The sequence below is a fragment of the Melospiza melodia genome, chromosome 2, assembly GCF_035770615.1.
Source record: "Melospiza melodia melodia isolate bMelMel2 chromosome 2, bMelMel2.pri, whole genome shotgun sequence".
In the NCBI taxonomy this organism is placed as follows: domain Eukaryota; kingdom Metazoa; phylum Chordata; class Aves; order Passeriformes; family Passerellidae; genus Melospiza; species Melospiza melodia.
In genome coordinates, this window is record NC_086195.1 from 92569637 (window position 1) to 92595971 (window position 26335).

Here is a 26335-nt window from a genome sequence, read left to right on the forward strand (position 1 = left end):
GGGAACAAACAGATATCTGAAGGCACCAAGATACATCGGGAAGCGAGCGTTACTGAGAATGCAAGGCAGAAGTGTAAAACAAAAAGTCTGGACTCATTACAGACCGAACACCAGATAATTTATCACTTTCATTTCAGGACAGTGGTAGAAGTACAGTAGACCTCAATGGGTATAGCATATTTGAATTCTTGATTTCTACTGGAAACCACAGTTTTGCTCATAGATTTTACACAGGCTGTACCACTACATACCCTCATGGAATGTTAGATCCAAAAATACATGGCTTTTTCACCAAGTCAAATTCTCCATCAAATAAAGCACACAATGTACAAATAAAAATATACAATTGTTGAAAGCAAAAAACTATGTTACCTACTATTTTAAAGAATAGCCAAGAATCTAAGTTCTGAAAATAATCTAAGGTACATACAAAAGTGTTAGTTGTAAGGGGAAGAATCAATGAATGACAGTCAGACAGACTGATAAGAGGTCAATATTTTCTCTAGTAATGTCATTTTAAAAATCAATGGAAACCAAATTTTTTTTTTTTACGTTCAGTTCAATCCCCAAAGAGTCAGCCCTTTTTATGGGTTTTGGGTTTTCTTGTCTTTTTCTTCTTTCCCTTTAAATGAGCTTTGGGTTTTCTTGTCTTTTTCTTCTTTCCCTTTAAATGAGCTGTCATTTTCTTTCTTCAGTAAGCAGTTATCCAAGCAGTTATTAAAGAGGGATTGGATTTGTTATGGTTGAAGCAGGAGAGTTGTGATTTTTTTTAATAACTGAAGTAGAGGACCTTTGTACAAGTGGCTTGTGCTCCCAGAAGCCATCTGTTGTACTTCAGGAAATTTTTTATGATGTCCAGCTGACACAAGAGGCATGGAACTGTTGATGCAATTCATTACAGAAAGGTGTACGGATGACAGAAGTTATGCAGTGATTCAGAAGACTGCCGACATACTCGGAGATTTCTAGAGAAAACTGGATATTATTTGAAGTACTTGACCAAGGATTCTGCAGTACCTAATGCAGGGAAGTGAAAGTGTAGTTCATGAGTAAATTAGATAGCTTGGTGCTGGTGTGTTGGTTGTGATTTCACTGAGAAGAACAGAGAAAACACAGTATTCATAATATAAATTTTGTTTCAGGATTATTCTCTACTTCTTACTGGTCAATTAAGCCAAGGTGCAATTAAAATGTAGAAGTTAGCACTTTCACTGCTAACATTGTCATGGACTTTTCAATTCACCTCATGTATGAAATGTTTATACATTTAGTGTTTAGTTGGAATAGATGATGGGAGAATGAATTTAGTACCTCTTTCATTGTACTTGTTACTTTGTTAGAACTGGATGTTGTAACAAGGATGGCACAGGCTGTATAACAATTTTATATTATCCCATAATAACTTGTATTTTGCTAAGCTGTAATGATGTAGAACTTCTAATAGGTCCCTCATAGACAGATTTAAAAAGTAGAACATAGTTTAATATGCTTTTATAGCAACACTAGTTAAAATATTCTATGCCATGTACACCACAGATAAAAAAGGTTTGTATAAGCTTAATTTAGCAGTGGTATTCTAGTCTATTACAGTGACTAGCTAATTTTAGTATTGCTTGTGGCACAGGTATTTTATTACTGAGATCAGATATTTATAAAGTCGGGAAAATATTAAACTCCTAATGCTGATATTTGATTAGCAGTATAGATCAAAGCATTTCTGAAATTCTTCTGTTTTCTTCTGTTTTAATTTTTTAATCAAGATTCAAATATCTGTATTTTTAATACATTTATAAACTTCTCTGACACATGTCTGTTTTTCAAGTTCTCCATACCAGCCTAGCTCACTAATGGGGGAAAAACAATTAAGACTACAACTTCCTAAAATATCTCTCCACAAGTTTATGTTCATCACTGTCAATGTGCCATACTGAGATGGAAGTGTCTAGGTCCTTGTCTGAAAAGTCTAGTATTTGAATGAAAAGCCTGTGGAGAAAAAGTGAGACATTTTTAAATAGAAAGATTCTCACTCCAATCTCTTGCCAAAAAAAAAAAAAAAGGATAAAATAAATCAGGCAGTAAAGTTCCAGGATATACAGCAAGTTGATAATTGTTTTTTAAAATTCTTTTTATTTGCTTTGCTCCATTTATATCTGTGGTGGGCTAACCCTGGCTGGATGCCATGCCCACCAAATATATTCTTTCACTTCCCTCCTCTGCTGGGAAGAGAAAATATAATGAAATCCCTATAGAACAAAATAAAGGCAGGGAGAGATCACTCACCAATTACTGTCACAGGCAAAACAGACTTGACTTGAAGAAATTGGTTTAATTTATAGCAAATCAAATCAGAGTAGGAAGATGAGAAATAAACACAGATCTTAAAACACCTTCCCCCTATTCCTTCCTTATTCCCAAATTCAACTTAGCTCCTGCCTTTCTCTATCTCCTCCCCTTCAGCAGCACAAGAGGATGGGGAAAGGGAGCTGTGATCAGTTCTTCACACGTCGTTTCTGCCACCACTTTCTCCTCAGGGGGAGGACTCCTCACCAACTTCCCCTGCTCCAGCCTGGGGCTCTCCCATAGGAGACATCCTCTGTGAGCTTCTCTATTGTGAGTCCTTCCCACTGGCTGCGGTTCTGCAGCAACTGCTCCAGCCTGGGGCCCTTCCACAGCGTCACAAATTCTGCCAACAAACCTGCTCCAGTGTGGGCTCCTCTCCCCACAGGGCCACAGGTCCTGCCAGGAGCCTGCTCCAGTGTGTGCTTCTCACAGCCAGAGATCACAGCCTCCCCTTGCATATACCTACTCTGGCTTGGGGTTCTCCACCTCGGTGACTTTCTTAATCAATTACACCAGTTTCTCTGAGTGGTTTTCTGGTATTAAAAGTTCTTCATTTCTCTTATTTTAGCTTATAGAATCCTAGAATATTTTTGGCTGTAAAGCACCTAAAAGATATTCTAGTCCCCAGCTGCTGTGGGAAGGGACACCTGCCACTAGGCCATGTTTCTCAAAGCCCCATCCAACCTGACCTTGAGCACTTCAGGAATGGGGCATCCACAACTTCTCTGGGCAGCCTATGCCAGTGACTCACTACCTTATAATAATGAATTTCTTCCTAATACCTGATCTAAATCTGCCCTTTTTCTGTTTAAAGCAATTCCCCCTTGTCCTATCACTGCATGGCCTTCTAGTCCCTCTCCATCTCTCTTATAACCCCTTCTAGGTACTGGAAGGTGTTATAAGGTCTCCTTAGAGTTTTCTCCAGGCTGAGCAACTCTCTCAGTCTGTCTTCACAGGAGAGGTGCTCCAGCCCTCTGATTGATCGTCTTTGAAGCCCTCCTATGGACTCAATCCAGCAGGTCCATGTCTTTATGTTGAGAACCCCAGAGGTGGATGCAGCCCTGCAGGTGGGGTCTCACCAGAGCAGAGGGACAGAATCCCCTCCCTCACCCTGCACTACTTGCAGTGCAGCCCAGGACACATTTGGCTTTCTGGGCTGCAAGTGGACATTGCCAGGTCATGCCCAATTTCTCACTTTCCAGCACTCCCAAGTCCTTGTCAGAGCTGCTCTCAATCTGTTCATCCTCCAGTCTGTGCTGATTCAAGTGGTTACCCCAACCCAGGTGCAGGACAATGCACACAGCCTTGTTGAACCTCATGAAACTCCTGTGGCCCCACTTCTCCACCTGTCTAGGGCCCTCCAGACAGCATTCTACCCCACAAGCATGTTGGCTGTATCAGTCAGCTCAGTATCATCTGCAAATTTTCTGAGAGTGCGCTCAGTCCTGCTGTGTCATTGCTGAAGATAATAAACAGTCCTGGTCTGTACTGACATTTGTCACACATCTCCATTGGGACCTTGAGCCATTGACCACTACTCTCTAGATGCAACCATCCAACCATTTAATTCCTCATTCAGAATAATCAATCCAGCACAGTAACACAGCTTTAATTTCTGCTAAAGATCCTAATGAAAGTGTGATAAATATTTGGGGTTTTTAAATGTACATAGCACATTTCAACTAGTATTTTTCCCTAAGGGAAAAAATAATTGTGGGTCTTAAGCGAATTTCTGTGTCTACTAAAATCCATCATGACCTAAAATAGTTTTTTTTTAACTAAGCAGTATATTATCTGCTTCTCTCTATTAAACATTAAGAGTCAGAATTCTTAAATTAATTGTGTGGGTGAATTACATGAATTATATTAATTATATGAATGTTATCTGATACTGTCTTAGTATCAGATCTTCATGGTTTACAGAAAGCAAATTTTAAGAATACAGAATAGTATTAATTATATTCTCCAATGATTACACCATCTTGTTGTTTGTATAATGAAAGTAATTCTTTAAACCAATGATGTTGTTTAGTGTTAAATAATTGTCACATCCTTTTTTTGTTTAAACCAAGTTTAGTGTCTGTAGTTTCACTCTGACTTGAAATGATGTCCTGGAAATGAAAAGTAATGATTACTTCAGAACTTGTCTGTCAATCAAAGTTAGAATTGTTTATTTTAGAAGTACATAATGATGTGCTGTTACTTAATAGATAGTAACTAAAAGAAATGTTATTGTAATGGTCTGTTTCTTTACAGAAATTTCCATCTGAAGGACTTGCAAATGTTGTTCGAAACGTGTTTGACTTTGACTCCTACAACAACGAAGTGCGTGAAATTTTATACAAAACTTTGCACAAGTATGGGATACCTATTGGAGCAAAACCGACCAATGTACAGCTGGCCAAGGAGTAAGAATAACATAAGATATATATTAAGAAGACATATTTCTCATGATCATTTTATAAGTGTGTTATCTTGCTGCAAATTGATTTTAAAACAACCTGGAATTCTTGGAAGTCAATCCTCCACTGGTTCAAATTTATAATCTTCCAAATAATTTACAACAATATAAGTTACTTCATGAGTATTTGCTTATTATTAATATTTAACCTATAAAATCGATGTACATATTAATAGCTTGTAAGGTAAACAGGTATATCTTAATAAAGGGAAATACTTGTTTCTTCTCCTGTGTTTTTAATTCAATTGCAATACACTTCTGTCCTGTTACTTATCACCTAAGTCTGCAGAAAAAAAAGTTGTCTTCAGTGGTAGCTGGGTTTTGTCTTTGATGCTCACAGAGGGCTCTACAAAAGTATTTCTTCTGAATGGAGCAGTGCATGTAAGCTTGAAGAACAGCTTCTGTATGTGTCTGCAAATCACTGTTATTCTTTAATTATGTTATTATTTGATATATTACACCATATACTTCTTTTGCAGAGGTTAGAATCCAACCAGCTACGTCAGATAGTAATGCCCTCCTGTCTTCAGGCCAACCCCCACTCTCTGAAGGGGCCTTACCAGAAAGGTGGAGAGATACTTTTTACAAGGGCCTTTATTGACAGAACAAGGGGGAATGGCTTTAAACTGAAAGAGAGTAGGTATTTTTAGGTGAGATATTAGGAAGAAATTCTTTACTGTGAGGCTGGTGAGGCACTGGAACAGGTTGCTCAGAAAAGTTGTGGATGTCCCCTGCCTCCAAGTGTTCAAGGCCACGTTGGGCAGGGCTTTGTGCAACCTGGTCTAGTGGAAGGTGTCCCTTCCCATGGCAGGGGCTGTTGAAACCAGAGGATCATTAGCGTCTTTTACAACACAAACTATTCTATGATTCTGTGAAACAAATGTAATACACTCTTCCAAAATTCACAGAAAACAGGCTTAAGTAGATCATATTCAAAAATAATTTTAAAACTTACTCTGTCTTGAGCTCTAATACATAATTTATTTATGAAGAAACAAATATTTCCCTTTTATGGAGAAAGTTTTATGGATATATGGAAAACTGAGTTTGCCACATGACATACGTATTTTATACTTTCTAAGGAGGGACTGATTTTTATGGCATGATGTATTGATAGTGATTCTGGTATGGGTGAGTGAGCACTGGAACAAATTGCCCAGAGAGGTTGTGGACTGTCTCTTACTGGAGGTATTCAAGAACCTTTGGAGCAGCCCTGTGCCTCTGGGTGACCCTGCTTGAGCAGGGAGGTTGGAGCAGATGACCACTGTGGTCCTTTCCAGCCTTACACATTCTGTGGTGTTGTGTCCATGTGTAGGTTTCTCCTCCTGCAGCACCACTGTTATCATATCTAATATCCTACATTTAATTATTACAAAAGATTGGCAGAGTAGTGCCTGTGGTGTACCTTTTAATTTTGATGACAGGACTATTACATGCCTGGGGAACCAGTACTTGAGCAATGACAAAGTCTGTCGAATTGACAGAACACACTTGAAACTCTTGCTATAATTTCTTTGCTGAACATCCTTATTAATTTCTATTTTAACTAATTACAATGTTTGTTATAGTTTTTGAGAAATTTTGTCTTTGTATCATTTTAGAAGTATTAGATGTGGGAGAGGATTCTTTAGTAATGAGACAATTGGAGGTTTAGGAAACATAACAGAAAGATTGATGTAATTGGGGACTGCTCAGTCTAGAAGTGAGAAGATAAAAGAAAAATGTAATTATATTGAATTAAAGATAACCAGCTGACCATTTTGAATTCATCACTGAGGTTTTCTAGGAGAGGTTACACCAAGGATGACAGTCAAGATCTCCACAAGATGCTTGTCATAAACTTCACTAGACAGGCAGCTGTGAGCACGTAATTTGTACACTGAGGGCCTAGGGGAGGAGAAAATACAGGAGCAGTTCACACACAGCTGATAAAAACAACTTTTTCTTAGATCTCACTGTGCTGGGCTGAGCACTTGGCTTTGATGGTCTGTTCAACTTACCTGTCTTGGTCTCAATCCCTCACTCTCATCCACTACAGCTGGCATTTCAGGTTCTTACCCCTGCATTGTAAGACAGCCTTGATTTTGGTCATGAGATTCACTCCTATGTAAGCCACAGGTAGATCACCTTGAATTACAGCCACATCTTTCATGTTTTGGCACTGTTGATTTTGCTTTGAGGTTAAAGAACATTGAGTTAGTCTCTCCAAATCTGTTCCAGCCCATATTGCAATCTCCCATGATGGACAGACACATTGAGGTAATTTGGTATATATTGTTTGGACTGCTGCAGAAAAGATACTGGAGTACTGCCCTCTCGATTGTTTTCCATGAATCTGAGAACAGGATAATGGTGTTAATTTAGTCCAGCCCACCTCCTTCAGAAAAGATGCAGGTTATTCTAAAACCTTAGCTCATTTTTTCGTGGTTCATGCCTGAAGACCTTCAGAGATGAAGTTCTATAACCTCCCAAGGCAAGTCAGTCTTGTTTCTAAATAGCCTCAGCACTAGAAAGTCACCTCTCAATCTTCCCTGTTTTTAAGGCCTCTGTTTGGTTTTATTTTTCTTTTATGCTTCTTGTCTTCATTTGATGTGTGTCCATCCTTAAGTATTGGCTGTGAAACTGGTCAAGTTCATTTTTGCTGGAGCCAAGTACAGTAGTATGAGAGTACAGAATAGAAATGTATTGACATTTTAAAAGCTCAGAATGTTTGCATTTCATGCCATATTTAACTCATCTCTGTTTTTCTAAACATAAATCTCCACATCCTTTTTGCAAAACTCTCCATAGCACTTACCCCATCTTCACTTTATGTGATCAACTTTTTTCACACTTACGTTTTTCTTACTGTATTGGGTTTTTTCAGATTGGTTTTATGACATGTCAATATCACTTTCTGTTTTAAGTTAGTTTTCCTACCTGCTTCTAGGCTCTCACAAGCTGGCAATCTGAAGGTGTGATTTCTGGGTGTGATTTCTTTGTTGTTCCAACAACAACAGCATATCCTCACAGATGACTTTTGTGCCCCACTCTTTTTTTGGTAGACTTTAAAGACTTACTAGCTATCATAATAAATTGCACAGCAGTTCTCTTAAGTAACATGAAAACTGGGATAGTAGTCCAAACCAATTCTTCCTGAGGCTGTTAATCATACAACAGCAAAATGGTTGTATAAGAATACAAATTCAGTACAATTAAATTTTGTGATACAGAAGCATTTCCAGGAGATTCTGGGGAGGAAAACTGTTATAGTGAAATACTAACTACTTTACACAGGTGCTCTCTGGCATGTCTTGAATCGAACGATATGTGAATTCCTATTTGAATAAGCTTTGGAGAAGTCTGTCACCTATTACTGAATTGAAAAGAAAACTTGCATAAATCAGAATTATTTAAATTGCTGCTGCAAAATAACTGCTGCAAATATAGGAAGAAAAATACATGAGACACACAAGCAACACACTAAAATACAGGGTCTCAATAGAAGAATTATTTAAGTATGTGTCCAGCTGAAATTGCTGAAATCCAAGGAAAATTGAACAGATGCTTGCGGTGACCCTTACAGGAATTTTAGATTAAATTCTGGAAATTATATACCTAGTCTTGGAAGGGAAGATTAGATGGTATATAATGACCATTTACAGAATGATTCTTGCAGTAGTTGTTTTTTAAAGAGAGAAATTAATTTGTTGATATTATTTATTAGCAAAATGAATATAATGTATTAGACCTGTAAAGGAATGCTTTACTTGGTCTTTTTGCTCTCTTCAGTTGTCACTTTTTTTCCAGGTGGGATAACCATTCTTCAAGGTACTGACATGTTCAGTATTGTTAGGTGTTAAAATATTGTCTGCCTCTCCTGGTACCACCTGTCCACTATTTAATGATTTTTTTATCAGTATTATATGTAAAGCAGATGAATTGTCTGTGATGGTTTGCCAAGACATAGTAGGTAAAATGAATTATTCATGGTACTAACTCATTTTCTTTCTTTATGTGTACAATTACATTTTGTTTTTCCCTTTGACATCTGTTATGTCGTATTTTTCTAAATTCATGTTAATCTGCCATTTCAGTGCACAGTTCAGACCATCTGCAATTTCTAGGTAAAACAGCCTTTAATCCTAATTCTGACATTTATCCTTGATGAAATTGCCATTCCATATTTTTCCTCCTGTCACTATTCACTTCCAGGTGCTTCCTATAAATTCAATATTTGTTTTATATGAACTGAGTTTTTTATATGTAATGTAAATATGTACATTTTACCAGCTTTGTTTTTCTCTTGAGACTGTTCTTTCATGTGGCTTTTCTTCCCCTGGTAATCTGTAGTTAATTATTGGGTATGTCTCCTATCATACATGTCTGTTGTCAACCCTGTGTGTTGCAGGGCCGGCTGAGGAAGGGAAATTGTCAGGGGACAGGAGTTTTGACATACAACTGTTCTGAATGTCTGTTTCAGAATATCTACTGAATGTCTTCAAATCAAAATATGTTTGGATAAATTATGGAGAACTGGTTGGCAAGGAATTTTCCTGATTTCAAGCTGTAGCTTACTTGAGTCCAAAAAGGTTACGTGGGATGGAAATCTTTTCAGCTAGATGGAGCACAGGCTGTTACTGGAGGCCTTGAATAATACATTCTGTGCCAGCAATGAGCTGGTTTACAAGATCATATATTAAGCAGCTTTGTTGTATGTCATAGTTCATCTCCCCAGCTGTACTAATATGATGCCTGGCAGTGAAGAATTTGCTTTCAGTGGAGCTGCACTTTTACAACATTCATATCCATCTTGTAGTATGTTCTCTGAAAGCTAAACAAAAAATTTATAAACAGGTTATGTTGACTTTTTAACACAGTTGTTTGGTGATTTAGGGCTTTTTTTGTTTTTCATTTTTTTAAAATACCCTAAAATGAATTTATTTTCTTAAATCAAAAATATAAAATGGAAAGAAATTGTGTTCTATAGGTGTCACTTTGAAAAGTTTTCTAGCAGCACAAGAGAATTATGTTTCGACAGATCATTTTCCCTTTGATGGCTGTGCATGCAGAAATTCAGGCTAAACAGTAATTTCTTGTAGAATTGCCCCATCAACTGTAGGTCTCATGCAATCACTTTTCTGAACCCTGCCTATATATACATTTCATGGACAGCAGTAATCATGTAGAAAACCAGGATCTAAAATTAAGGGTGAATAAACAGAAAAACAATTTTGAATTTTCCTTAAGCAACAGGCTTTGACACATCCATAATCAAAGAACTGATCAGGAATAATTCTCTAGAAATTGCTCTTAAATCTTGGATTTCTTACAAGATTAATGTAGTCTGCCTGTAGTTTTTCTGTTCTAGAAACCCTTTCCAGCTTTTGACAAAGGCAAACATGGTTTCCTCTGTACACCCCAGCTTAGAGACCAGTGAAGTTTTAGTACCATTCTTACTCAGCCACTGCACTTTTTATACCTATCAGATCTCTTTGCCTTACAGATTTTTGCCAATGTTGACATTTCCATTGTTTTCTATCTGCCTTTTAAGTAAATGCTATTTGGTTAATTAATTTGTAATACAGCAATGTGGCAGGAACATCTAGTGAAGTTTTGCTAGTTCTGTCACTTCAGGTTATTTTCAAAATTTGCTTGTTATAAGTCCTGGGAAAAGAAGGTAATTTCCTTACTTCCATGTGTATCATATGTATTCATTAGGGGAAGGCTGTTAAAATGTATACACATTTTTAGTGTGAATATGTTGTTTCAGTTGTTCTGCACCCTCACTCCCTCCTGAAACTCCTTCAGCAAACTGATTGTAAGTCCTTAATGCCACCAGCTTCTTCAATACTCTTAGTCTTTCTTAGACCAGATTTACACGAGAGAGCAGTGGGACAGCAAAGAAAAAATAATTGTCAGGCCCTGGAAGAATGAGATCCCTATTACTCTTGACAAAGAGCTTTGTATTGTGAACTCTGCTTTCTGTATTATTCTGAAATTCAGATCTACATTTTCCTCCTCTTTGCTATTTATGATGACTAGCTCTGCTCCCTCAGAGAAACTAAATCATTCAGAAACAGGGAAGAGAACAAAACCTCAAAAATCTAGGAGAAAGTAGAAATCAGTTTTCCTGAGAAGAGAGGAACTATTAGCAAAGAAAATCTCCAGAAAGCTGAAAGAGAGTGGAAGTGTTTATTTGGGAATGCAATCTGTAATTCTGTTGCTATAAAAAGCAGGGTGTTTGGTTTGAGGTGGTTATTAACATACGTTTTGTTTCAAATTTAATAGCTATTAATGATCATTAGTAAAGTTCTTGATTTCTAGAATGTTGTCCATGGGAGTAAAGTGTAAGGAATTAAAACTAAAGTCCAAATCCTTGTGAGAGTTGATGTTCCACTGAGCTAATGGGAAATAACTATTGCTGATTATTGGCATATCAGAGATTATGCTATTCAGAGTCATAGAGCACAAAGAAGTCTCCAAGGTTTTTTTGCACACAAAACAGCTTGTGGCTCAAGACATAAACAATGCTTTGCCAACAAATCATTTAGAAAATCAAATGGAAGCCTGAAGTAAAATTCTATTTCATAGATATCTAAATTGACCTTTAGTCTAGTGGCTTGACCATTTGCCTGTTTTTGTGGTTGCATGAATAAATATATCTAAGAATTTTGTATATGTTGAAATACTGCATCATTAATGTTTTTTCCTAATGATGTTGAATGTTGCCATGCAAAAGCACAGCCCCATATACTTGAGGGTTTTTGGTTTTGCATTTTTTTTTAATCTGGCTCAATTTCTCTTCTTCATTTGGGAACAATTTTGGCTATACTAGCTAGGTGTAAGAATGGAAAAATGCAGAATGAAGTGAGGAAAAATGCAAAATTAATCACTCTGCAAACACTTTTATCTATTGATATTTTTAGTCAGGCAACAAACAGGCCATGAAGATTCTCCTGGTTCTTTGACTAAGAGAGGGAATTAATGAGATACTCTTTCTTCATGACGTGCGCCAGTGGCACATTGCTGGCAGCTGGCCATTTATTTGTCTGTGAGCACCAGTGATCAATAGCATCCAAACCATTTTCTGTTTGCAAAACAGTGTCTTTGGCTGTCTGACTGCCTTGGCAGATGGTCCAAACACAGAATGGTGATGGAGGCTGAGTGAATGCCTGCGACTTCTGGCTTCTGGTTGTTTGAGGTTTGGAATCAATATATATCATTAAGAAATGTTAAGATATCTTTCCTGAAAGAGTAGCAAAAATTAAGGGATATCTGTATTCGTCCCCTGTCTCTTCCCGTAAGTTCTTAGGGAAAAAATAAAACTAAAATTCTCTAAGTTTTATATATAGTCAAGTGATATTTTAATGTGGGAATTTTTTTTTTTTATTTGGGATCCCTTCTTATTCTGAAAATAATATAGAGAAGAAATTAAACAATCCTCTAATATCTAAAAGTGCCAGATTGGTTGGTGAGGAGAGGGAAAATAATTGTAAGAGTAGGAACAAGCATCATCAGATAGGACAGAAGGGACTAAGCAGATACTTTTAACAAACAGTCTAAGAGAACTTTCTTAAAATAGACTTTGAAGATATTTATAGAAACTGGAAGAAGGAATGTCTTCTGTTCTCCTGCCAAGTCCTGTAGCTGTGCAATAATGTGCAGCAGCATGTAACACAGAATGCTGTTTTGATAGGAAGTCTCTTTAGGAGTGACTGGTCCCAAAAAGAAAAACAGCCAGAAGTGATGAGTTCATTAGCTTGAAGGTATCTGTGCCAATTAACGAAGTCAAACTGCTTTCAGTGGCTGTAAATCACTTCAGGGGAAAGAAAGAGAAATTGCACTGTCTGTATTTTGCTGTGATGCTAGATTGTCACACATCAGCATTTTCTTTTCATGTATAAATGAGTTTTGCTGTGGTCCACATATTTATTCCTTAGATAAAAGATACAGAAATGAGGAAATTAAACCATGGCAAGCAAATGTGGCTTTTGAAGATGTCCCTGTCCTTTCTGTAGATTGTACTGGCCAGAAGGCAATGGGATACTCTCCTGTCTTATTCCTTTGCCTTTTTCATGTGAGCGGTAGTAAAATAAACAGGAATAATTTTTTTTTCGTGGTTAATGAGCAACAGAGCTTACTGTGGTTTTTCTGCTGGTCTTTCAGAAGAGTGAGCTACAGACAGAGGTTCCTTTAAGGGGTGCTGGCACAACCTAATCCAAATAAAGCAAAGCAAGAGTTGGTTTGGATATGGCTCACATCATTCAGACTGGAGAACTTTTCCTTTTGAGGCCATATTATACATTGCCTCTTCTTTTATGATACTGCTTAGATTGTGTCTATATTAGTAGTCCAGAAGACTAACATTTTTGTGATTTAAAATGTAAAAAGGAATAAAATATTTGAGCAAGAAGACACTTTCTGCAAGAGAGTCTTCAGATATATTTTGTTGGAAAAATGCAGTTGTCTAAATTATTTAATCCATATCACTTACTGGTTAATAAATGTAAAAATTCATTTGTTCCTACATTATTTGACAGACTGCCATTACCAGATCATAAGTTTATGGGCTACTGGAAAGTCGATCAGCCAGGAAACGCACAAAAGAAAATGCTGTGTCCATCAGAAACTCAAAAAATAGAAGTAAAGGTTTGTCTTTTAAATTATTTTTTTTATTCATATAATACTGGTTTATTTACTGGGTTGTGACAAGTCTAAAATGTGATTAATTTTTTCAGGAAGAAGAGTGTGTACAAGGCATGGTCCTTGTTGCTTGTTCTTGGAGTTTTTACACTGACTAGAAAAATTACCATTTACATATACCTAGCTGTCACAGTGTAAGATGTGCTTGAAAACCAGTAAGCTTGGCCAGAAGTTCTTGAAAAGAAGTATTTATAAGGATATTGATAATACCTTATCTGAAGAAACTTTGTAGCTGTCTTGGATGTTTGGGGGTGGCCAGTTACAGGCCCCAGATCTCAATTTTTGGCTATGATCAGTGGCTGAAAAGAAGGCTGCTTTCTGTTTGTATTTTGCTTGCAGCTGAAGTCTTACAGGTCTTTGGTGCTGGCAAGATTGAATCTGAACCTTTGGAACCATTTGATCTGCATCCAAAGTTTCTAAGTCCTTTTCAGCTCTGAGTTCTTGGCTTAACTTCAGTAATTATTACTCCAGTGAGTAAGGAAAAACCTGTACTGCTAATGTGCTGTATGGGTGAGATTTAAACTTTATATAACAAGAAATTGCCATATAATTTCTTTGAAACAGAAATATTCTGGTATTTTCCTTGTATAAACTGTGTTTCATCAGTACATGCTACCTCCTCATGCTACTAAGTGATAATGGTTCCAAACCATGAAAAGACTAAAGAGGAGAGGCACGAGGTTTCAATACCATAAAGGAAATGGTAGTGTGGACATTCAGAGAGTTTATATAAAAGGCATTTCCTTTTCCCCTTAATTTGTTTAGTAATAAATATAAAATTATTTAGCGGGTTTTTATTGTTAATAGTTTTACAGCATTAAGAAGACTTCTGTACTTTCATAAAAAATGGGGAGTGGAATATTTTAGGAAGCCCTCATGGTTATTATTTGTTTTAGGGCCCTGTGTACTTAAATATTCAAGGCTTTCCACTGGAACGACATGAAGCCAGGTCCATCAGTTTCACAGAAGAACTTGCTTTTTGGACACTGCCTTTAGATGAAATTAACTTGGTTTGTGACGTCACAGTAACAAAAGGTACAGTAAGAAAAGCTACTGACTTTTGTAATGATCTGGAGCATTACAAAGAAGTGAGATGTCCTGAAGATGAGGAAGGACTGGGCTGTTGACTTCTTAAGTCCTTGCCAATAGCCAGTGGCAGAATATTAAAGGGCAATATGAGGGATTTCAAGTGTAGTAACAACACTCCAGTGCATTTACATTAGTGTGTATTTTTAGATATGCTTGCAGTGGAGTATAGGAATAATACTAGGAATTGTAATATGAGAATTAAAATATAGAGTATGGGAGTGAAGTGTAGGAATAATAACTTACCTTTTTCCACTTTTTTTTGTTTTTAATAGTAGGTGAAATACAAAAATAATCCACTGAAATTGGTGCATAATTTCACTGAGTCAGTGTGGTCATTGTAAGGATATGCATCTTTCTCAAGCTAAGAGAAAGATGTGTAATTAAAGTAGAACACAGCCACAAATCTGCAAGTTTGTTAAGTTTGTGTGTTCAACCCTGCACTACTTGACAAAAACAATTCTTTGACTTTTCCTCTCTCAATTCAGTTTTAATAGAAATCTTTTAACTTGGAGAGTGCTGTGCTTTTTTCATCTGTGCTTATACTGATTCTTTCTCACTGGACCAAACCTGCCTTAGCTGCCTCTATAGCTTATGTCCCAGCGGGAATTACACCATTGGGAATATTCATAAATGTTTTTAGGGTTCATCATTAAGCATGTCATGATGCCTTAAGCTTTTAGCTTTTAATGATTTTCAGATCCTGTACTGCATTAGTGTATAACTCTGAACTCCATGCAGAGTGTTAGTAAGCTCTCTTCCCATTTTGGTCAGACAAAACAATCCTCCCAGGCCTGAGAACCAAGGCCACCCTCACAGCCTCAGGCATTGAAAAGTATAAATAAAAGTATATGGCAAGGAGCAAACTGGGGGAATATGACTTCATTCCCTGAAGCTAAAGTTGGACAATTAACCTCTGATATGCAAATAGACAAAACATATCTGCCTGAAAATCTTGTGACCATTGTCCATCTTGGGTATAGCCTCTGCAAGGCTTTTGCACTGTCCAAGGTGTGTCTGTTAAAGGCCTTTAATAAATACCTGCTTTATTCTCTAAATCTGTCTAGCCTCTGTTCTAGGTAGCCATTCCAAGGCATCAGTCTAGACATTATTATGTATTATGTACGGGTCTTTAATGATCAATACTGGAATGCTGCTCTTTCTATTTGCAGTCCAATTTACAAGTACATTAGCAGGCTTTCATGGAAACAAAAGAGAAATTAGGTAGCTTTTTATTGGTTTCAAGAATTGTCTGAAATTATTCAGGAAGGTGGTTTATTTGAAAAGTTCTGTATATTGTTTGCACAATGTACTATGTTTAATTATTAAATACATGAATTTAAAGAGAGGATAGGATAGAGAAAGAAGAAGAAAGAACATTATAAACCAGCAAAATCAGAGGAACATACTAGCAGCTGGCTGACACTGCAATCATGCCTACACTAATGTGTCTTGGACTGCCTGCTTAGAGTTAATAGTGTTGTGGCAAGATTCTGCCTGTTAACATTTAGTTAATATCAAGAGATCATTTCTCTTTATCTCCCTTGTCAACAGTGGTAATTTTTCAGTACTTTTTGCTATATCACCTGCCAAGTTTATGACATCTATTTCCAGAAGAAGAATGCACAATGTCAATAGCCTTTCACTATTTTTTCTTATTTCAGAAGAGGAACATAAAAATATTCTTTATGTTACTACATGCAATCCTGTTTCCTTATACTTCATGAACATTTCTGGTAAGACTGGATATTTTGTGGATCTTTATGACCTCTTCCCAAGAACAGTTGGAAGTGTCTGGCAACCTTTTGTGACTGCAGCACCACTGGGAAATCCACTTAAAGGTCAAGTGGTTCTACATGAAGAGGAGGTAAAAAAAATTAAATTCCAGCTAAATGTTTAGTCATGAGCAGAGTAGTATCATGAAGATATGTCACTGGGGACTACCTCTATAGACAGGACAAGGCCGCCTCCTGCTGAATGTTCTTTCTTTTACTGTACTTGTAGCTTGAGAGTTGCCTTCTCAAGCTACATGAATGGAGATTTTCCTCTTGCATCCTTTAGCTGGACCATGTCCTTTTCTATTCTTGAAGCTGAGTTCTACCTGCTTATCTTCCCTCACTGACAGAGGGAGATTGGGCTTGTGGGAGAACAGGGGAGAGTGGGTCAAGTTCAGGAGTCTCGGTCAAACAGCACATGTTTGCAGAGTAAAATGTTTTATGGGAACTTAAATTCTGCTCCAATCTTGTCCCCCTTTTAACTTTTCAACTAGTATATAAAAGAGACATTTTCTGAGTCACCAAGTAAAATGTTGCTTGTATTTGCTCCATATTTGTTTTCTAATCCTTGTATTTCTTCTTCTCTAACCTGTGAAGTGTTAAGACTAGAAGGAAGACTACGTAAGCATTGACATCCACAATGCAAATTGAGAACCACTAACAATGTCAATGTTGTTTAGGAATGTGATTTTTTTTATTGGTGGAGTGACAAACTATCCTTTGTTCTCTCAAAAAGAAAAGAAGCCTAGAAGTTTTTCTTTTCAGTTAGGTGAAAACGCCACTTCATAGGTCTAGGGGACTTCACCTCAAATTTAAGGATAGCTAATTGAACAAGAGCCAAAAAGTCCCACCTAGGCAATTTAGTAGAAAAAGAAGAGAACAAAGAAATTAATTGCTTTTGTAAGGTGTTTTACCAGGAGCAAAAACCTCCTGCACCTAGCTCAGTTTTTCTCTGTTTGTTATTTTGCCTGTTATTAAACCTTTTTGATTTTTATGCCTTCAAGAGTAGCTGAGCTATCTTGGATATGTTATAGACCTCCAAAAGCTTATTAGACCTAGCTCGGAGAAGTTACTATAACAGGGTTGGTTTGACTTGAATGCTTTTTTAAAGACAACTATTGCATACTTTGCACTTTCCCTTACTATCTGTGAGCTGATTGTAACATTTTCAGTTCAAAATTTCTTTTCCCAGGAGTGGGAAGAGGCAACAGTATATACCTGCTGCTACTGCTCATTTTTTAACATTAAAAATAGGTTATTAGGCTACCTAGAACTCACTGTGGTTTGATATGGGCATTAAATCAGTCATTATTGTTGACTGTTTTTTCCTTTCCTTGAATTTCTTCTACCAATGTTTCAGTAGGTGAAAGGCTTCAACCTAGAAGAATTCTTCTTACATTGAGTTGGGATGTTCATAGTTTTCAGTCATTTCTAGTGTTTCTGCAATGCTGTTGTTCTAGGAACATTTGTCAAGTGTTGCTGCTACTTTCTGGTGTCAGATGCTGCTGTTAAGCTCTGTGCCTTACGAGAAACACAATTCTTCTGCCTTTGGTGGAACTGCCTATGCAGGTGCAGCTGCCTTTTGGATACTTTCCAATGCAAACTGGAAACAGTATGATTCTGAGGTTACCTTCTTGTTGAACAGCTATAGAAATACCATTTGGGCTATTTTGAGGTGCACATAGCACATTTTTTGGTTCTAAATAATTCTTGGCTTCCTTTGGAGAAGTTGATGCAGGAAACTAAAACAGATGGCAGTCTGTCTTGTATCTAAGAATGTTTAGAACGTCTCACACTTTTTAATATAAAGCCAGCAATAGTCTTTGCATTCCAAATCTCCAAAATTCCTACCATTTTGTTTTTAAGCAAATCACAGTAGCATCTGGTGTCAGAAATGAAGGTTCTTCCATTAAGTGTCAGGTATTTATCTCAGAGTCTGGTTTTGGCTGTCCTCATGGAATATACCTTTTAGTGATAGATACATTTTTCAGACTCTGAAATAAAATTTGTGATATGGAGACACTATGGTAGTTCAGTGTCCCTTTCCAGATGACTTCAGTCATATTATAACCTCATGTTTTTCTCTAACAAAGCTTAAATATTGCCACTTTCAGACTTGCCTTTCTTGGCAAGTGCTACAGGTGAATACATCCTGTCTGTAAATAAGCTTGTTTTACACAGGAAAATAATACAGAATTGAAATATTCTGAATGTTTTGCATTATCTTAGCTCTTTTGACATATTTTTACCATTAAGGTGGGCCTTATTCACTATTTGTGAAAATACATTCCATTTAATTACAAACTTGTTTGCAAAAAGTCCTATTCTTAGGATACCATTCAAAAGTAATTTTAGACTTCTTGAGAACTTAAACAAGCAACTTAGAAAACAAAAAAAGAAGGAAGATTATTCTCTTGTATATTGCATGCTCATATCCATGGACTACATTGGTAATTTATTTGGGGTGGTTCTTAAGTAAGCCATTAAAACAAAGGTTAGATGAGTGCTGCTGTTGTAGTCTTCACAACCACTGCTGTCCTTCCTTATGTTGGGGTTCAGTTGTTGAGATCTCTAGTTCCCTCTGAATCACAAGAGGGATTCTCAAGCAGTTTAAGTTTTATACATTGAGCTTAGGTTTTATTCCTAACTCTTCCTACAGTGGAGCCATGGAAAAACCATGTGCTCTGTGCACCTGTGAACTGAGGTGAATGTTGCTGTGTATGAAATTTAATCCATTATTATTGGTGTTAGCAGGTAAGCATATGGCCTAAGATAATCATCCTAGTACCGTCTGTATTTGCTGTGAGAACAGAGGTGACCTGAAGAGCATTTCCTCTCAGCTCAAGTAGAACATGTTTAATTGCCCTCTGGAAGTTCCTCTCTCTTTCCACTGGCTACAGAAAGAGGCTTGGCATATAGTCAAAGTGCCTACATTTTAGGTGTAGTGAGATCATGGGCAGGCATAAACTCAGAACTTGAAGCATTCACATGTTAAGAAAAGTAGATTAGTGGCACATCTGCATTTCGAGCAAGGCTACGAGCATTAGCTAGTTGTGCCACAGTGCATCAAACAAAACAAGAAAAACAAATAATATAAATAACACATTTGATGCTTTAGAGATTCATCTGTGTTTAGATGCAAAAAGACTAAGAAGTATTAACAATATTTGTAAAAAAAAATAACTTGCATCTATTAAATAAAGTGGCCACTTGACAGCTGCTGTTTCATAATAATCAATATCATCCATTAATTAGACAGTACCAAAAGCAGCTTTTTCAATTTTTTTCTTTTAATAAAGGTCTTTGGAGATTAATGTTTCTGACTAAGTTATAAAAAAAGAATGATTTTAAATGGATGACAACCTTATTGGAAAAGATGGAATTATTATATTGTGGCTCTTCAAATAAGCTTGTGGGTTTTATCTTGTTCCCAGATAACATCCATCTAGATTCAGTAGAGCCCTCCAGTAAAATAAAATGAAAAATCACCATTTCTTCCTGTCCTTTTAAATAAAAATTTACTGAAAGTAAACTCCGCAGGGATTTAACTTAATGGCACAAGTGGGAGATTTATCTGATTTTAAGCCACATTTACATCTTCTTGGAAGAAAGGGTAGATGATTTTATTCCTCGTGGTGGCCATTGGTCTCAGTGAGTGCAAGCTTTTTTGACTCTATCTTTTTGTTCAGAGTAAACTCATAGACTTTGAAAGGACTCTGCAGAAATCTCAAGTAACTTTGTAAGATGGGAATTGCATTCATCTTTTCAAAGCAGCAATGCCTCTGCCATCTGTCCTCCCCACAAGTACTTCAGGGCCTACTCTTATTTCCTGCTAGAGCTTTGTGCCCTCTGTGTGCACTTTTCTTTCTGCATCTCTCACATCTACTGCTCAGAAGGAGAACAAGTAGAGACAGAAAAGAGTTTTGATAACTTTTATGCATGATTTTATATGGGGCTTTAGGAACAAATTGCACATGGAGAATTGATTTGCTTATAAATGAACAGCTCGCTTCCAGGATTTTTTACGAGCACTTTACTGTGTTGAAAGGCCACAACTGGACAAACAGAGTAACCTACAGGCTACCTCAGGGAGCACAACAAACTTTGTTCAGGCAGTGTCCTGTTGGCATCCTTTAACTCTGCTTTTATCTTTCTTGGTCAGGAAGTGGGGTGGGGGGAAGGAAATGCTTTTCCCCGTCCCACGTGCTGCTGCAGTTCTGTCAAAGCTCCCTGATAACAAGGGAGTGAGAGAGTCTGTGGCACAGAAACTGATGCAGAGATCCACCTCACTCACCTCACTCACATGTAGGAGATGGCAACCATTTTTAAAAGACTTCTTTTAACAGTTTGTGATCTGGCCTGTAGCACAAGTGAGGATCTGAATATGAAAGTACCAGCAGCATAGTAACTTCTGTGACCTCTAGTCCCCATGGTATTCTGATGTATGTCTTCAGAACAAAGAGTGATTTTCTTCAAAAACTGATTCTTTTTTTAAAATATTGTATAAGACTTTCATTTTCTATGAGTACACGTCAGAGTAAAGGTCTGCTTAGATAGGAATGTGTACACCTTCTGTAGAATGGGAGAAGACTCGTTTTCCATAAGCACAAAGCTTATGCCACTACTTGTTCAAATATCAAATACAGTCTCCCAAATTATCTGAAAGACACCACTAGCGTTAATTAGAACACCAGTAATCTACTTGCAAACATTTACCTACCTCTGAAGATGAGATGGTTTGAGCCCCAAGCCATAAATTTTTGCACAGCCTTTTTCCAATTGAACCTGGTGAACAGTGTGTTAATGTTTGTATCTGTTCCTATGATTTACGGTGTCAGGATTGTAATGTTTCTATCACTCAAGTGATCCTTGAATAGCTCTAATAAAAAAGGTGGGATAGGAGGCAAGAGGATGTATGATTACCCTGCCAAGCTAAGGATCAGCCTCAGTCTGAAGCAGACTGTATATGCAAGCTTCCTTGCTGAGGACATGAGCATTGAGGGCAGAACAGATCAAAACTGACAGTGCGTTTAGGGAGAAGAATACAAGAACATTAAACTGAGTTATTTGCACTGTGCCACTCTGAAACTTCCCCAAGCTCTCCCCTCTCTCTGCAAAACCGTAAGGAACAACTTCCCATACCAGCAAAATGAAGTCACAGTCCTGTTTGGTTTAAGAACTTTTTAGAGGAAAATGCTGGCTGAAATAAAAACAGCACTAAGGAAAGGGAAACTTTGCAGTAACTAAAAATAAAGGCACACCACTTCACAAGATTGGTTATTGCATCTGTCCAGAGTTTGGAATTCCAGACACTGGGGTCGGGAGGTCACCCAAAGGTTACTTTTCTCCCAGTCAAGAACAAACAGAGCAGAATTGCACACCAACGTCTTCTCCCAGCCCACTTGAAGAGTTGCCAGAGCTGCTCTTGGATGTGTTCACAAGTGACGCAAAAATCTATTCTTAAACACAGACAGAATATACATCAGTCACTTAGCACAGAAGGAAGCCATTAACATCAAAAGGGGTGGAGTAGAGAAGCTTTTTATACTACCAACTGCTTTCATAAATTTAACACTAAGTGGAAGAGTGTAATTGATTCATATGTGTTCTTTATCTCACGTGGAAGGCTGATGCTTTTTCAGAATTGTATAAATGAAATATGGCAGAAAACCAAAATCCCAAGCAAATGTCCTATTTTTTTTTCCTGAATCACATTTCTATAATTTTAGTTTAATACATAAGCTAGCTTCTTTTTTTAGAAATATTGAACTTGAACTGAAATTCCCAAATGCTCCAAATAACATGCTAATATTTCGAATACTTTACCATATTTAGCTTCAAATTACTGTCATTATTAAAGCTAACTCTCACAAATATTTCTAGTGAAAGTATGAAGAGTACCCAAAGAGAACAAAACTGCTGTGACTCAGATTGTTCATATTTGTTTTATTTAGGGGAATTCGTGGGAATTTACGTTTTACTTCCTTAACGTCTATTGTGCGTTATTGCACATGTTGTACGTAGGCAGTTTACTTTTAGTAAGTCCTTGCAGAACCTAATGTCCTTGCAGAAGTGAACATTTCCTTGAATGGCAAACAAAAAATTGAGCCCAAGGCTTAATTAACTTATTCATTTGTACCTTTTGAATTTCATTTGATGCAGTTAAAGGCTGGCCCTGAACGCTTATTGTCTTGAATTCTTAGTTAAACACATTAGGAGCAGCTATAGCACGTTGTAAAAAGAAATGTTTAAAAAGCCCCCATCATTTAATAGCATGTATGACCCTTAGGCATCAAGTAACAAATGAGAAATCTGAAGTTCAAAATTTAGCACACCATTTTTCATGTGACGGAGATTTGCACCATCCCATCTGCTTCTGGTCTCCATCCTTTTGAGTCATCCTGCTGTCCTCCAACAGCTGTCCTACCTCTGACACTATAAGCTGTCAGAGAGTGCAGGTCACAGAAGGATTGTCACACCCTGGGATATTTAATATCCACAGGCTCCACAGTATCAGAAGTATGAACTTGGAGAGAAAGTACTAAGCCATTTCTTCTTTCACCAGTTTGTCACCTTCAGTGGGACTTAAGCAATAGGTACAACAGAAAAATGGTCAGAAAACATAAAAACTGAAATGGGGTATTTTAGTGACTTGACAGAACTAATTGATATGTCTCTTATCTGTAGCTGCATCTTAGACATGTAAGCCATACTAATCCAGTTTCTAGATGTTATGCAGAAGTGAATGTGAGATGTATAGATAAAATGCTGTGGAAAAACTGTAGTATCATTCCAGCCCTTGCATGTACTTAACCTCTTCAGTTTCTCTATGAACTTCGAAATGAACCAAGAAAATCCAGCTTACGTTTTGCAACAAAATCTTAATCATCTTTTCAGCATGCCATAAGTGGCTCAAATTGCAAAAGTGCTTCAGATAGATTTGTTGCAGTCTCTTAAACAAGCCTGAGATGAACATGGGTCTGCTTTTCATTTTCAGAGCAATGTTGTGTTGTTGCTGGATACAAGCAATGGTGCCCTTCGCCGACTTTTGCTCTCACCAGATGCTCAGGGCTCTCCTAAGAGGACATCTTGGTGGAACAACAAGGAAGAGAAGGTGAGGAATAGCACCTGCCCCTATTATACTACGTTTTTTTAAAACTAAATGTCAGTATTGGAAAAACAGGATCATTAAGTTTTTCCTGGTTTTACAGCCCAAGCATTTATTTAATTGTTTATTCTTATGTATACCTAAATGTCTTACACATAAAATAGCATTGTTATGAACTAGTGACATAAAAAATAAAAATAAATTTTCTGAAGATACGTGTCTTTAAAATGTCCCTTTTTAGGGCTAGAACTGAAAGTAATGGAACATTTTGTTACAATGAATTATGTCCAACATAATGAACACAATTATGATACAATTTATGACTTGGAACAAGGCAAGCTAGATAGCATTTTGAGCGGTAATTAAAGCTGTAGATTCTTCTAAATAAATGAAAAAACCTAGTACACTTTCAGAGGAGTCAGGGAAACTCACTGGGACAAATCTAACACTGATTGTGCTATGATGTATGTTTATACAGAGCAACTACAAAATGTGCCGGGAGTTTTCACACAAAAACTGGCTGGTGTTCTACAAAGAAACAGGGTAAGAGTAAATTATATCCTTATATTAAATTGATTTAAATCAGATCTCCTTGTGTGTATCTCTAACTGATTATTCTTTTCTTGGCTTCCAATTTTATAGAAACCACCTTATTGTACTGGATGTATTGGAGGGTCAAACTCACACCATCTCACTTCCAATCAGTCTGAAATCTGTTTTCCTCGTGGCTGAAGACCGGTGGCTCTTGGTGGAAAATGAAACAAATAAGTTAGTTCAGCCTAGTTTTCTCAATGGCATTATTTCTTGTTTGTGTCTCATTTGTGTTCAGGAGTGTCACTTCTGGTCTCAAACTTGTTTTTTTCTGTTTGTGAAACTGGCTGGACTTAAAATATTGGTGTTTAAGATGCAGATTTGCTGTGGTGAAAATGCAAATAGACTTTATGGTAGGAAATGAAGAGGATATTCCAGCCTCTGAAAGTCTAGATATCATATATGTGGTAATATTAATTTTACTAAGGTGATATTGACCTTTAGAAATGAGAATGTTGGTGGACCTCTCTCTGGAAATACAGGCATGTAGTCCAGAGTTAGTGCCTGCTTCCTTTACTTTCATGGTCACATGAAAGAAACATTACTCTGCTGTCTCATTTTTATAAATGCACAGCAAATGAAAGTGTGTAAATAGTTGCCAGAAGACAAATCTGCTATTTGCTGACTTACCCTTTCCTATCTCACACACTTTTGGGAAATTGTATTTGGTTTTAGCAAAAGGTGTTGATAACCTTGTTTATATAAATGGAGAATGTTTTCAGTGTTTCAGAAAATAGAAGTCCTTGTTTAGAGTGACAAGTTTAATCAGGAATTATTATAAATGTGTATCTTTCACAGGAAATTTCTTTTAACCAAGCATGCCCATATGGAGGCTCAAGGCAGTGAGGTTTGCCAGCTGCATGCATTGAGTGAAGAGCCAGCTGACATGGGATTTGGCTTAACAACAGGTACTGAATGCAAGCTTGGCTAGTTCCTTTTTTTTTGTTATTTTGTCATTTCTGTTTGCAGCTGCACAAACAAGACTCTCTAAAGGTCTGAGTAACCGTCTCTCCTATTCTGTTTTTGCCCCCTTATCATGTTTGGTTAATAATAACAGCTTTTCTCAAGGCAAGGCGCATTCCATACTCAAACTTCAAGTGGTTTGAATAAAGCATTTTTGTTTCATTCGAGCATTCGAGACCCTCAGTCGTGGACTTTCAGCAAACAGACAAGCACATAGAATAGAAAAGGAAGAAAGATGACTAGGCAGGTATTAGAACAGGAAAAGAAGGGAACAAATATACTAATGATTCCAGAGTGTAGACTGTTGCAGGTCTGCTGCTCACACTCAGATGAGGTAGAAAACACTTCCCAACCCTTAGAAAAATACAAACCACCTACTGTTAAAACAGAGCAGAAGTCACAGTTTCTGTGGTTCTATTGATAGTATGCAGGAGGCCATTGGGACCATCACACCTGTGTTAAAAGATAGATAGGGAGAGTTTGATCAGTAAGACTCCCAGATGGTGCTAGGCACTGAGGCATATCTTAGTTACGCAGTAAGGCAGAAGTCGGCAATGATCATCATTCTGCCTGGTAAGATCTGTCTGTCTTCAAATCTGATAACATTTTCAACCCTGAACATTTGATCGCGGTGCACAAAATCTTTAGAGTGCTTGGTTTAATAAGACTGGAAGTATATGTGCATCCCACCAACAGCTCATAGGTTTTGGTCAGTATATATCAGAGAGACAGAGGAAACAAACAGAGAAACCACTCAATGTCTCATAAAGAAGGAACAAGTTTTGTTCTTGTTCTTGTGGCTAGCATAAATAAGAAAAATGAGATTAGCACAGTGTAAACATGATACAAACGTTAATGACAAATAAAAGGGCTTCATTTACATAAACAGCAACCAGGTGGATGCTAAAAACTAACCATAGCCTAAATATCCAGAATCCTTTTTAACTCTTGTACAGTTTACTCTACCAGCTTATCAAGTGCTATCAGAGCACAGTAGTTTCCTTCCTCTTACTACCTTATTTAGAAACCATTCTGGAGTATCACTCCTCAGATAGATAGAAATGTTATTATAATTTCCAGTCTCAAACTGTTTGTGGGTAGTTTATTGCTGCATGCTTTCTGTGCTATTTTTATGCTTTGTTATCTTGTTTCTTCTCTTCCAATCTGAAATGTTATCATATCCCCTGTCCACCTTTTTCCAAATCATCCAGCAAACCCCAAATGTAGCATCTTCAGTCTGTTCTTTTTCTTTGAGGCAGAATCTGTGGCAGGAGAGCTAAAAAAAGGTAGACCAGTGTCGGTTTATGCTGATCCAGACCATTTATC

General features: G+C 37.2%; 1 protein-coding gene across 2 annotated transcripts in view; it reads left to right on the forward strand.

Moving 5' to 3' along the window:
- Window positions 1-26335, forward strand: part of VWA8 (von Willebrand factor A domain containing 8) — a 183037-nt gene that overhangs the window by 105611 nt on the left and 51091 nt on the right. For both annotated transcript variants that reach the window (XM_063149370.1, XM_063149371.1), the window contains exons 26-33: window positions 4597-4748; window positions 13324-13432; window positions 14383-14521; window positions 16237-16439; window positions 23345-23461; window positions 23934-23998; window positions 24098-24223; window positions 24845-24954. In XM_063149370.1, coding sequence (XP_063005440.1) covers window positions 4597-4748; window positions 13324-13432; window positions 14383-14521; window positions 16237-16439; window positions 23345-23461; window positions 23934-23998; window positions 24098-24223; window positions 24845-24954 — 1021 coding nt within the window. The remainder of the gene's footprint in view (window positions 1-4596; window positions 4749-13323; window positions 13433-14382; window positions 14522-16236; window positions 16440-23344; window positions 23462-23933; window positions 23999-24097; window positions 24224-24844; window positions 24955-26335) is intronic.